The sequence below is a fragment of the Clupea harengus genome, chromosome 4 (genome assembly GCF_900700415.2).
Source record: "Clupea harengus chromosome 4, Ch_v2.0.2, whole genome shotgun sequence".
Classification (NCBI taxonomy): Eukaryota; Metazoa; Chordata; class Actinopteri; order Clupeiformes; family Clupeidae; genus Clupea; species Clupea harengus.
In genome coordinates, this window is record NC_045155.1 from 30,293,704 (window position 1) to 30,308,994 (window position 15,291).

The following is a 15,291-nucleotide window of genomic DNA, read 5'->3' on the forward strand; positions in this document are numbered from 1 at the left end:
GATCCTAGCTAGAAGCTAACTCCATTACTTAGCGCCTCTATTGCCTTATACGACCATCAAGACAACAGAGAACCACCCTAAACTAACAACAGGCTCCGACACGGAGACGGGAGAGCAGAATACACGGGAACATGATTAGATAGTAGGAGAGAGGACAGGGGACAAGGGGACGATATGCAGGGACAACATCAGACCCTGGGAAAGATGACAAGAAAGGCGAGACACAGAGGCGCTGAAGGAGAGAAAGAGAGACAGGTTGGGGAGAGAAATAGAGACAGGTTGGGGAGAGAAAGAGAGACCGGTTGGGGAGAGAAATAGACAGGTTGGGGAGAGAAAGAGAGACCGGTTGGGGAGAGAAAGAGAGACAGGTTGGGGAGAGAAAGAGAGACCGGTTGGGGAGAGAAAGAGAGACCGGTTGGGGAGAGAAAGAGAGACAGGTTGGGGAGAGAAAGAGAGACCGGTTGGGGAGAGAAAGAGAGACAGGTTGGGGAGAGAAAGAGACAGGTTGGGGAGAGAAATAGAGACAGGTTGGGGAGAGAAAGAGAGACAGGTTGGGGAGAGAAAGAGAGACAGGTTGGGGAGAGAAAGAGAGACCGGTTGGGGAGAGAAAGAGAGACAGGTTGGGGAGAGAAAGAGAGACCGGTTGGGGAGAGAAAGAGAGACAGGTTGGGGAGAGAAAGAGACAGGTTGGGGAGAGAAATAGAGACAGGTTGGGGAGAGAAAGAGAGACAGGTTGGGGAGAGAAAGAGAGACAGGTTGGGGAGAGAAAGAGAGATGAGGGGGGGGGGAATGGTTCAACCTCAGTAAGACGTGAGGAGTGGAAGGACCACATGGTGGAGGGACAGGGAGGGACGGAGAGGGACAGACGGACGGACGGAGAGAGGGACGGACTTACACGGCACGGCACGCAGGTAGAGGTTCTCTCGGATGACCTGCTGCAGCTGGCTGTCCATGGAGCCCGGCGTGAAGCATTTACTGAGGTACAGCCGCAAGTCCTTACACAGGGTGGAGCCTGGCAGAGAGAGAGAGAGAGAGAAGGAGGAGGAGGAGGAGAGAGGGAGAGGAGGGGGTGGGGGGTGTGGAGGGAGAGTGAGATGAGGGCGGAGAATGGAGAGCAGAGAGAGGGGTGGAAAGAGTGAGAATGAAGCAGAGATGGAATGAGAGGGAGAAGAGGAGGAAGAGGAGGAAGAGGAGGCAGAGAGAGAGATTGAGAGAAAGAGAGAGGGAGGTTGAAAGAAAGAGGTAGAGGGGAAGAGAAAGAGGGAGACAGGGAGAGGAAGACGAAGGGATGGAGAGAGAGTTAGAGTTCAGACACATTGCATCAAATATAAGCCCCAAAACAATTCACTACATAGAATGTTTTAAAAACCTATGAGCTTGCAAAATTATATTTAGAGGAATATATGCACACCGTCTACACACACACACACACACACACACACACACACGCACACACCTAACAGAGCATTACTAATCCTGAGGCAGAATTGATTAACCTTTAGACATCTTAAAGGTGTTCCTTATCAATCAGCTGAAACAAGCTAGGAGTGCTTAGTGTGCAGGTATGGAGAAAACATGACAGTTGAAGAAAACACACCCTCACACAACCACACACACACACACACACACACACACACACACATAAACACACACACTCACACAACCACACACACACACACACACACACACATAAACACACACACTCACACAACCACACACACACACACACACACACATAAGCACACACACTCACACAACCACACACACACACACACACACACACACACACACACACATAAACACACACACTCACACAACCACACACACACATAAACACTCACACACTCACGCAACCACACACATTCACACACACACACACAACCACACACACACGTACACACACATGACTTTAACAAACACACACACACTGAAACACACACATGAAAACAAACACACACACACACACACACACACAAACTAACACCCACACACACACGCACACACACACACACCTCTGCCTCCAGACCTAGTGCCTGCACGACCGCATGAAAAGCCCTGATAATATCTGTTGTGTAACCATCGACACGTTTGAGCCCAACTGACATTCGTGAATTCTCCCACAGGTCTCCACAGAGCAAAGTGTCTGTGTTCCCACGGATGAGCCGCTCCCACCGCAATGGTGTGTTGTGGAGTGGAGATGTAATCGTCATGGTAACTCTTGTTCGGGTGTTTCGCTCAGGTGCCCTGCGTGGCTGCCGTCAAAATTCATGACTGCTGACAAGGTCACTTGCAGCAACAGGAAATATAGGCACATACATGACACACACACACACACACACACACACATGCACGCACGCACGCACGCACGCACGCACGCACGCACACATACACACTCACACGCACACACACACACACACACACATACACAAACACACACAGACACAAACACACACAGACAGACACATACACACACACACTCTCTCTCACACACACACACACACACACACACACACACACACACACCCACACACTCACACATACATACACACACATACACATACATTATATCACACACATGCAAACCTATACACTGTAATACACATACTGTAGTCCCTGAACAAACACAACACACAAACATACATTCCCTGACACAGACACACACACACACACACACACACACACACACACACACACACACACACACACACACACACACACACACACACACACATATATATACACACACACACACCACTCAACACTCAACAGGGTTTGATCTATTAATTTCATCCCAAGTGCTTTATGTGTTCTGATGACAGGCCACTTGGCTGTTATGGATGGCCTGAGTGTGTCTCCCACCTGTCAAACAAACAGACGACCTGCACACACACACTAACACACACACACACACACACACATACACAAACCACACACACCACCTCTCTCCCAGCTCAGGCAGAGGGGGCTCATAAAACATTTCATAGGCATAAAAGTCCATTAGTGCAGACACACCAATCTCCCTCCATGTGTACACACACACACTCACACACGCAAGCACACACACACAGATTCACACACACGCCCACGGCCATGCACACACACAAATACACACAGATTCACTCACACACACACAGATTCATACACACACACACACACACACACACACACACACACACACACACACACACACACACACACACACATATTCACACCCACACACACAGTGACACACCCACTCACACTCTCTCTCTACAGCATATGTTGCAGAAGTCCATATGGTGGCAGACAAAAAATATTGTCATCCACTTATCTGGCCCCCCTTGGGCTGGTGGACGGGTGCTATTGTGAGGGGACTATTAGGCCTGATGCCTGAGCCCAATCCTATTACAGCACAGCACCATGCAGCAGGTGTGTGTGTGTGTGTGTGTGTGTGTGTGTGTGTGTGTGTGTGTGTGTGTGTGTGTGTGCAAGGCTTTACAGTGATGGCAGAGCCACCGCGGAGCTCAACGCTCACTAGATGAAATGGGACTTAAACAATCAGGGCCAAAGCGACAGCCTTTTCAATTAACACACTATTGGCTGCGTGCCATCAAGCCAATACACACACACACACACACACAGACACGCATAAAAATATAACTCACCCACACATCCGCACACAGACAGACACACACACATACACAGACACACACACACACACACACACACACACACACACAGACACACACACACACACACACACACACTGCCCGGTCCTTGAGACACATGTTGTGAGATCAGAGCAGGACAGTGGAGGTAGATCTCTTTGCCCTGTGCCGACTGTCTCTGGGGTTGGGAGATGGGGAGGTGGGGGGGGTTGTGTGTCAGAATTTTGGGGGGGGGGTAATAGATTTCCGGGCAGCGGGATTGAAGTGGCCTGTTTACAGCTCAATGAAGCCACAGTCAGACATCAATCTGGACCAGAGGCCAGGGGAAGCCATGGCCAGGTGACAACCCGGTGACATATCGCCTCAAATAACACCCTCATCTTCCACTCACACACACACACACACACACACACACACACACACACACATAAACTCATCACACACATATCACACACACATCACACACATGCGCACACACACACACACACACACACACACACACACACACACACACACACACACACACACATAAACTCATCACACACATATCACACACACATCACACACATGCGCACACACACACACACACACACACACACACAGGTATACACACACACACACACAGGTATACACACACACACACACACACACACACACACACACACACACACACACACACACACATACACTCATCACACACACCCACACACACATACAAGTCCAAGTACAGACACATCATATACATCCGCAGCCAATACGCCTGCAATCACACACACACACACACACACACACACACACACACACACACACACACACACACACACACACACACACACAGCAGCAGCTTAACAAATTCTTTGTACTCCACCTCTCTCTGACCCGCGACCTTTTGTCTTATGTAAAAAAAAATCCAACAGGCACCGCCACCTGCTAACCCCCCCCCACTGGTGTCCACTGCTGCTCTGGAGGCTTTGAGGCCTCACGCACTGCTGAGCATGAAGACTGGGCACACATCTAAGGCAGGCACAGATCATAGCCTCCACAGCAGGCATACATTTCCGTTGGCTAGGTCTAGAACATTCCCTCGTTCTGGGTCCTAATTTTGAGCTGCGATAAGGAATCTCTCCAAAAAAAAAGAGAAAGATTCTAGTTCTCTCCATGTACAATTTCAGTTGGTGTTCTTATACCAACACATCCGATTTGCAACAGGGAAATAAAACTCTTATTGACTATGTGTCTTGTCTTCGAGAAAGTTATAAGAGAGCTGTAGGCTCAGGCTTTTCTCATATGTTATATTTATTTGCACTCCTCTGTCCTCCATGGCTTTCAATAAGACAGAGCATTCCTGGAGGGGGTGCATGTGTGTGTGTGTGTGTGTGTGTGTGTGTGTGTGTGTGTGTGTGTGTGTGTGTGTGTGTGTGTGTGTGTGTGTGTATGGGTCTGTGTGTGTGTGTGTGTGTGTGTGTGTGTGTGTGTGTGTGTATGGGTCTGTGTGTGTGTGTGTGTGTGTGTGTGTGTGTGTGTGTGTGTGTCTGGAGGGGGTGCAGGGGGCTTATTGGCAACAACCCCTCACATATGAAGCCATGGCTCAACCCTATGGATCCGCCAGCACCAGGTTAAGACAGAGAGAAGAAGAAAGAGTGGGAAATGAAATAGAAAAAAGAAAAAGGGGGGGGGGGGGTGAAGAGCAGGAGGAACGAATGAAAAAGACGCGAAGAGTAAAAGAAAGAGAGAGAGGGAGAAAAAGAGAAGGAAGAACCCACAAGGATTAAGCTTTAACCTGGATTAAATCAATGTTTTTCTATTAACTCAGTTGCATGAAACATTAAACCTGGTTTAAAAATAATCATCCTTCTTGTCTTGGTGTTAGTTACCACAGTAAAACTGGAATAAATTGAATCCTGTTGCTCCACTACTTTAAACTCAGGTTTAAATTCAGACAGTGATTACATTTAAACTTGCACCTGAGGTGTTTTAAATTTCCAAAATGGCAGCATATATTAAACAGATTGAAGGTTGAGTTTTATGATGATGAAGAATTTTCAAGGCGGTACCGATTTAACAAAGAATCCGTAAAGAGATTACATTTTAAAATCGTGTCCGCAGTTAAACGTTTCAGTGACTGAAATACAGCTATACCACCCTTGTTCCAGCTACTGATAGCCACGCGGTTTTATGCTACCGTTTTATGCTAGTTTCAATAGAGTAACAGTGTTGCTGTTTATTTACACTGGCCAATCCATCATGGCAGACAAATAAAAATGAATTGGAGGCCAAGTTTTTAATCAAAGGTTCAGGTGATTTGCTGATTTGTTAAGCGAAGCTTAAAATGAAATGGTTCACAACACAACTCAAATTAAAATAAAATAAAACGCAGATCAAGAAATCCTTGATTAGCTCTAAACTATGCAACCTACATAGAGAGTAAAAGGAGGATAGAGCAAGAGAGAGAGAGAAAGAGAGAGAGAGAGAGAGAAAAAGAGAGACAGAACAGGAAAGAGAGAGAGATTGAGGGCAAAAGCAGGCATCCTTCCATCTTTTTCTCCATTTCTTCTGCCCTCTAATTCACTCTAATTCCCTCTTTCTCTCTAATTCTCTCTTTCACTCTCTCCTCACTGTTTTCCATGGCAGTGAGTAAGACTATAATCCAATCTTCAAGCGTTAACACAGACTGTGTCGTTTTTTTTCCATGTTTTGTTTTTCCCCGAGTGCTCATCAGAGCCCATGCCTGTTTTCCCCGTCACTTCCACTTGCTCCATCATACCTGCCCAAACACACACACACACCACACACACACACACACACACACACACACACACACACACACACACCACACACACACCACACACACACACACACACACACACACACACACACACACACACCACACACACACACACACACACACACACTCACACACACACACACACACACCTGCCCAAACGGAACGCCAGTCCTGTTTAGCTGGAGCAGAGCTGATTTGGCTAATGAAGCGTCTCATAATCACACAGTGATTTTAATCTGCTCTGATGGGGGGGGGGGGGGGGGTGGAGAACATGCAGCGCTCGAGCCTCCCAGGAGCAGGACTTCGAATGCCTGCTCCACATCATTAGTGCACAAGCCACAACACTTCGGCTTCTGTGTTTCTAAGGACGACCTAATGGGGCACTGGGTAGGGCTGAAGAAGTTCAAATTATGCTCCGGGATTGCTGGAGTCACAACAGGAGGAATCACAAACCCTTAACCATCCTCAAACTACACTTATGTCTATCGTAATCTTTACTGAAATAATGCAACATGATTTGTGTTGATGATGATGATGAGTTTTCTTCTTCGTCTGTCAAAATGTGGTTGTGAACTTCTTAACAAACCCCTGATACCCCTGAAACAAAACCCCTGATCAATAAATCCAATATTTCCACAAAAATGAGGGCTTTTTATTTCACAGTGCAAGCCCCCTAAACCCACCACTCACCATTCATTCATTCACTCACTCACTCACTCATTCATTCATTAATTCATTCATTCACTCACTCACTCATTCATTCATTCATTCACTCAGTCATTCATTCATTCATTCACTCAGTCATTCATTCATTCATTCACTCAGTCACTCACAGGGCTCACCTGGTGACACAGTCTTGATGCGGACGGGGTGTGGGCAGGAGTTGAGGACGCCCCGCACGTCCCCGAGGGTCATACCCAGCACGGGGGTTCCGCCGATCTCTAAGATGACGTCGCCCACTGTGACTCCGCCCCCGTGGGCCGCAGTGATGAATGGGAACTCTCCATAGTCGGCCCCGCCTCCAACCGCCACGCCCAGGTCGCCTGAGGCCCCGTCGAGCGGGATGAAGGTTTCCTGCACTTTCGAGCGCCAGTGCAGCTTTTTCACTGCTGCTTTAGGCATCGCAAACGAGCTGAAGGGAGAGGGAGAAAAAGAGAGAGGGAGAGAGAGAGAGAGGAAGAGAAAGAGAGAGGGAGAGAAAAAGAGAGGGAATTAACTCAACACCTTTATTATCACAAACCACACTTCCTACAAAAGCATTAATACTTACTACAACACAATGCCGTTTACAAATAACGGCTAAGTAAGTAAATATCGTCTTACATCTACAAACTATTTCCATGTTCATCTACACAACGCAGTTGTTGCTATCACCAGCCCTGAGCCTAGATCTAATCAGTGATGGACAGATTATATATAGATATAGAGAGAGATGATGAAAGTGAAGAAACTCAAGGAAAAAGGAGAAGAAGGAGGGGGAAGAGAAGAAAGACAGAATGAGAATGCAGAAGGTGAGTTGTGTGACAGAAATAGATGGAAGAAAACAACGCAGAGAAGATGTAAGACAATAACACAAGCATGGACAAGGCACATTGAGTGGGGGAAGGGTAGGCATGCAAGATGAGGAGATGAAGGAGAATACAGAGCAAAAGACAGAGAGAGAGAGAGAGAGAGAGAGAGAGAGAGAGAGAGAGAGGGGGAGTGAGAGAGGGAGTGAGAGATAGAGAGAGAGAGTGAGAGAGACGGAGGGAGAGGGAGAATTGAGTTACTCACACAACTCATTCTCGCACACCATGTTGACATTACATTGTAACAAGGGAATGGCCGTGCCTTAAATATCAAATCTATCCCTCATGAATTCACCGCTAGCTGTAAAATGCAAAATCCACCTTGTCCCCCCCCCCCCCTCCTCCAAATAAATGCATATGTAGCCGCAGTGCTAGCTGGATAGGCAGATGTGGCGTACACATGGGATGCTGCCTGCCTGCTGTAATGTATTCTGTGATTGGGATGGTCACGTTTGGGGGGACACACAGCTGAGGAATATCAACAGATGTTTAGCCAGCAGGGAGTCGCCTGAACACTCCACGAACTTGATCTCTCAAAATAGTTTGTAATAATTAAGAGCACTAAAATGCCTCCTGGAATAAACACGCAACCAGACCGCTCCTTTAGCGGACGGAGCCTTAAAAGGGGCCGAGGAGGAGAAGCCACGAGCAACGCATTACGTAAAAACATTATGAAAGCTTCATCTTATTTTCTCCCTTGTCTTCCCTAAAGCCACGCGGCCGGCTGCTGCTTGAGTCCAGCGCGGATCATCGGCGGCACGGCCTCCCTTATTTAGTGTGTGTTACCGGCATGAGTCAGGGGGCCGCGGGCGAGAGAGTCACCCCGGCGATGGCTCTCCGACGCTGGGGCACGTGGGGCACAACACCACCCGGGGCAAACGGAGGTTTGTTTTTCCGTTCGTTTTGTTTGTGCGTACACAACCGAACCCTTAGCCGGTTTTCCATTTCGCGTCCAGCTTCTTTCCACTGATACTGAACTTCATCAGTCAAGCACACAGCTATGATCCATGGCTCAGTGGCTGTCAGTCAAGCACACAGCTCTGATTAGTCTCACAGAGAGTGGGAATATATATACTCTACGTGGAATCAGGTTGCCCATTACAAGCATACACTTTGGGCAGACACAAGGGTCTATACACACAAGCTGACAAACACACACACACACACACACAGACACACACACACACACAGAGAGACACATACACACACAAACACACACACACACACGTGTGTCAGTGAAACCCATCACATGCAGTAACCCCTTGTGCATCGACAATCAGGCACACACAGACACGTAGAGACACACACTCGCACACACACACACAAACACACACACACACACACACGCTTGCACACACAGAAACACAGACACACACGCTTGCACACACAAACACACACACACACACACACACACACACACACACACACACACACACACACATCACACACATATCACACAGACACACACACACAGAGAGACACACATCACACACATATCACACAGACACAATCACACACACACACACACACACACACACACACAGAGACACAGGTAATCGTGACTCAGCTTAACCTGTCACCCTTCTCCTCCATGTGTCCCCTTGTGTCCGTCAGCAGCGCTGCCTCAGAGTGGGTGGGGCTAAAAGAGCACATACATCACACACACACACCACACACATACACACACACACACACACACACACACACACACACACACACACACACACACACTTGTGTCCGTCAGCAGTGCTGCCTCAGAGAGGGTAGGGCTGAGAGACCCCCTCTGACAGCACAGACAGTTATGCTGCTTGGGGAGATTAGGGGGAGAGACAGCAGAGGTACGACCACAGACAGAAGAAGGATGGAGGGAAGAGGGTAGAAAGAGAAAGAGAAAAAAGACAAGTGGAGTCAGAGAGAGAGAGGGAAAAGAGAGAAATTGGAGAGATGTATGGACAGAGAAATAAGTGACAATCTAGAGAGAGAGAGGGAGTGAGAGAGTGGAAAAAGAGAGAAAATGGAGAGATGTACAGACAGAGAAACAAGTGACATTCCGGAGAGAGAGAGGGAGACAGAGAAGAAGAAAAGGACGTTGAAAAAAAACGGAGGGAGACTGGGAGAGGAAGACAAAGGAAAACTGAGAGACAGGGAGAGGGGATGGATGGAGGATGAGCGAGTGAGACAGTAACCAGGAGGAGGAGAAGTACAGAGAATGGTAGGGCATTTAAAATGAAGAGAAAGACTGGAAGAGAGAAAGACAGGAATTGATGGATGGAGAACATGGGTGAGATGTTGGAAGAGACAGACAGAAGAACAGAGAGAGAGGGGAGACAGATGAGGGGGGGGGGCTTGGGAGTGTAAAGGTTAGTAGATGTGGAAAAGAGACAGTTGGTTGGTGACAGCGTTAAGGGCAGAAAGGTAAGTTACCATGAGCCCCAAGTGTGTAAGTGTGTGTGTGTGTGTGTGTGTGTGTGTGTGTGTGGGGGGGGGGGGGGGTTGTGAAGCGCACTGACAGGACTGGGACAGAGCTTTCAGGGCCATCAGAATACACACACACACACACACACACACACACACACACACACACACACAGACACAAATACAGACACACAGAAACACACACACACACACACACACACACATCTCCCAAGCCCCCAATCTAACCCCAGCATGTTTAAGTCTGAATTTGTGAGAGGCAGAGACTTAGAGAGCGTGAGGAGGAGATTCAGAGAGCGAGTGGAGGAAGATAGAGAGAACACAACAAAGAGAGAGATAAAGAAGAGAGACAGATGGCGAGGAGAGGGCAACAGCAGGATGACAGGATGGGGGAAGAGAGAGAGACGGAGAGAGAGAGGAGGGAGAGAGAGAGAGAGAGACAGAGAGAGAGAGAGAGAGAGAGAGAGAGAGAGAAGAGAGAGAGAAAGGGGAAGGAGGGAGGAAGGGAGAGAGAAGAGAAGGAGTGTCATCACAGCGAAGGGCAAAACACAATAACACAGACAGAGAGGAGAACAGCACGAGAGATGGAGAGAGATAAAGAGAGATAGAGATGGGAGGGCAGAGGGGAAAAGAGGGGGAAGAGGGCGAGTGAGAGAGAGAGAGAGAAATAGAGAGGGGGAGGACAGAGGGAGGGAAAGAGGGTCAGAGAGCATGTGGGAGAGAGGGAGAGAGAAAGAGAAGAAGAGAAGGATACACAGAGAGCGAAAGATAAGAAGAGAAGGATACACAGAGAGCGAAAGAGAAGAAGAGAAGGATACACAGAGAGCGAAAGAGAGGACAGAGGAGAATGGTGGAGGAGAGAGATTGATGATATAAATAGATAACAGAGAGGTAACCAAACAGTGATGATCACATGGCTATCAGAGAGACGGAAGAGAGGGATAAAGAGCGGGAGACAAGGACATAGAGATTAAGAGAAAGAGAGAGAGAAGAGGGTTGAATGAAAAAGAGAGAGTCGGAGAGATCAAGAGCAAGAGACACACAGAGTCACTGTGTGCCTGTGTGTGTGTGTGTGTGTGTGTGTGTGTGTGTGTGTGTGTGTGTGTGTGTGTGTGTGTTTCTATTTGTATGCGTGTGTGTGTCTGTATTTGTGTGTGTAGTTGTGTGTGTGTGTGTGTGTATGCCTCCTCCCCATATTCATCCAGACAGAGAAATGAGAAGCACATCAGTCACACGACAAAAATAAACTTCAGTGGGCTAAATTAAACGACTGAAAAAACGCTGTGACATTTGGGCTCGTTGTTCACAAGATAGTAGAACGAGCCGTAACAGTGAATAACACTGTTTTGACATGGCAAACTGCGTGACCTCGATCACAAAAGTAATAATCCCATTTCCTCCCGAGGCTGAGCTGGTTGCAGGAGAGATGGAAGCATCAGAGAACACACAGCAGTCTGGGAGTTCACCAACAGCGTCTGGTTCTGGCTCTGGTTCTGGCCCGAGTCTGGCCCTGATGTGGCCCAGGTCTTTGCTAGAGTTGGTGTAAATGTAGAAGGTCCTTTTAGGCTAAAGGCCCAGAATGGGAATCCTTGAAGAGGTGGTGTATGGCCTGAGGGTTGTGAAAGTGATTGTGGGTTTGTGTGAGAAAGTTCACAGTGTACACAGGAGGCTAACATAGGCTCTTGCAATTTTGAAGGTTCTGTTCATAAGTAAGCCGTAAGATGTTCAGAGGTGGTTTTAACATGACTGTGACTTGGGCAATATGGTGTGAAATAGAAAATCTTCACCATACTTCAAGTCTTCAAGGGTGCAATGTGAAATGTGTGTTTTGTGATGTCTAAAATGAAAATCCTTTTGGTCCATCCATAAAGATGACATTCAGAAGGAAGGCATGTTCACCAGTACTATTGTGTATTCGGTGTATCGGTGATTGGTGACTAGCTCACGTGATTCTAATGCATTTGTTTTGAATTTACAAGAAATCACATGCTATAACAACTGTGTAAGGGACAGTCCAGCCACATGCAATTCACAAAACAATTTCGTAGCAGCTATGGAAGCATTTTCCACATTAAAGCCCCATGTACTGAACCCTTAAGCATCTTTCTGGCTTGTAGCCAGCTAGGGTCGTGTGTAGGAAACCCGCTGTGCACTAGTGACTGAAACATCTGCCGAGGTACAAACTCAGCGGCGCGATAGGGAGCGAACAGGTGGCCCTGCGTCAGTCTCAGCTTCCAGAGATGGGCCAAACAGGAAGTGACCTCTGGAGCACAGCACTGATCCAGGAACAGTATTTACATAGCGTCAGCGAGAGCAGAGTACGCTGCTAGAGATTAAATACAGGAAGTGACCTCTGCAGCCACAGCACTGATCCGGGAACAGTATTTACACTGCGGCCCAGAGAGAGGCGCCGCTAGAGATGAGGTGTAGCACAACATCAATTTATGGAACAACGTTTTTACACAGCAGCATAGAAAGTCAGAGAGCGGCTACAGGGGGTGCAGGAAGTGACCTCTGCAACACAACACCTATTCTGGATCAGTATTTAGGAAGCAGCCAAGAGAGAAGCGTAAACTGCTAGAGATGGGCAACCAGGAAGTGACCTCTGCGGCACAGCACTGATCCAGGGACAGTTTTTACATAACATCAGCGAGAGCAGGGTACGCTGGTAGAAACTAGATACAGGAACTAACCTCTGCGGCACAGCACTGATCCAGGGACAGTCTTTACAAAGCGTCAGCGAGAGCAGAGTACGCTGCATGAGATTGGATACAGGAAGTAACCTCTGCGGCACACGGCATCAGTATTTGCCATAGCAACACAGCAACGTAGAGAGTCGCTGCATATCCCACACAGGGGGTGCAGGGAGTGACTGCTGCAGAACAGCACTGGCTCAGGAACAGTATTTACATAGCAGCCCACAGAGAGGCGCTTCAGCCAACCAGAGAGGACTGAGGTGGAGGATTGACACGCCCACTTATGAGACCAGAACTGTCACCAGGAAGTGACTGTCCCATTTTTGTCCCAGTAGACACAATTACTTCCCCAGTAGGCACAACTAACTGCCCCAGTAGACAGAACTACTTTCCCAGTAAACACAACTAACTGCCCCATTAGACACAACTAACTGCCCCATTAGACACAACTAACTGCCCCATTAGACACAACTAACTGCCCCAGTAAACACAACTAACTGCCCCATTAGACACAACTAACTACCCCATTAGACACAACTAACTGCCCCAGTAAACACAACTAACTGCCCCAGTAAACACAACTAACTGCCCCAGTAGACACAACTAACTGCCCCAGTAGACACATTATGTTGCTTCATCTTGGTCTGTATTCTAAACTCCAAAGATGGCCACCAGGAAGTGTCCTCTGTATATACATACATACTGTATATGTATGTATATATACGATAGCAGTGTGTCAACATAGATAATTAGCTCGCCTTTCATATACAATAACACAGTTAAATATATGCCTTATATATGACCTACCTTGCATGTTAAAGGGCATAATATCATATCAGGTATGAAACATATGTGCAAGCCACAGATTGGCCACAGATCATGCAGGTATTGCACCTGTGTGATTCCGATATGTTCTATACATACTTTTTTCCACATGGGAGCACTGATCCTGAATGAGTGTTAGCATAGAGAGCCAGAGAGACGCTTAAGCTGGCAGACATGAGGTTCAGGAAGTGACTTCAGCACGGCACACCAGTTCTGTGTTCAGTTCTGTAATTTCCAAAACAACATGGCAATTCAGACAGCAACTAAAGGCCTCACACAGGGTGTGCATGAAGTGACCTCCACAACACATAACTGATCGAAGATCGCTGTTTACACAGCAATCCAGAGAGGTACCTTAAAATACTGATCCATTTGATCCATTTTCAGTATTTAAATAGCAATATAACATCCTAAAGAGCAGCTACAGGTCATAGAGATGGGCAGCAGGAAGTGACCTCTGTGACAAAGTGCTCATCCGGGATCAGTATTTCCATAGCAACCAAGAGAGCTACTTCAGCTCCCAGTGGTGAGGTTATCTATGCAAGGCACAGTACACATTCTGGGTCAGTATTTTACACAGCAGCATAGCAGTGTAGTGAGTGGTTATATCTCTGATTCTAGATCAGTATTTTACACAGCAGCATAGCAGTGTAGTGAGTGGTTATATCTCTGATTCTAGATCAATATTGTACACAGCATCCTAAAGAGGTACTTTAACTGCCAGAGAATGGACACAGGAAGACACCTCTGTACAGTACAACTCCTATTCTGGATCAGTATCTAACGAAGCAACCCAGAGAGAAGCGTCACCTGCCAGAGTTTGGATGCAGGAAATGATATCAACAACAAAGTGCTGATCCAGGATAAGTATGATCAGTTGACATTGCAGTAGAATTGATCGAATCTGGTACAGGTCACTCAAGATGCATGCCATATCAGGGCCAGATCCCCTCAAACAAATGGAACAGAATCAGTCAGATCCCCTCAAATTAATGGAATAGAATCAGAATCAGATACATCAAACAAATGGAATAGAATCAGAGTCAAATCCTCTCAAACGAATGGATCTGGAACAGAAGCTACTGGGGAGGCTCACACAGAGAGCCACACACACACACACACTCTTGAGTGGACCCCAGGAGCAGGTCCCTGCTCTGCTGTCAGCCTGTGAGATGCACTCGGCAGGCAGGCCTGTCATGAGAGGGCATTAGTGCACCGCTCTCACACAGCCTCCGAGAGACATGCAACCAACAAAGCAAGTTAAATGAAACACACACACACACACACACACACACACATACACACACACACAGACACACACACACACACACACACAC

General features: G+C 47.5%; 1 protein-coding gene across 1 annotated transcript in view; it reads right to left on the minus strand.

Annotated features, from left to right (window-relative positions):
• LOC105893628 (membrane-associated guanylate kinase, WW and PDZ domain-containing protein 3) overlaps positions 1-7,571 on the minus strand; it is a 65,772-nt gene extending 58,201 nt beyond the window's left edge. Inside the window, exons 1-2 of the mRNA XM_042707545.1 lie at positions 7,275-7,571; positions 896-1,012 (exon numbers count right to left, since the gene is read on the minus strand). Of these exons, the coding sequence (XP_042563479.1) occupies positions 896-1,012; positions 7,275-7,554 (397 nt within the window). The 5' untranslated portion in view covers positions 7,555-7,571. The remainder of the gene's footprint in view (positions 1-895; positions 1,013-7,274) is intronic.
• Positions 7,572-15,291: the final 7,720 nt, after the last annotated feature.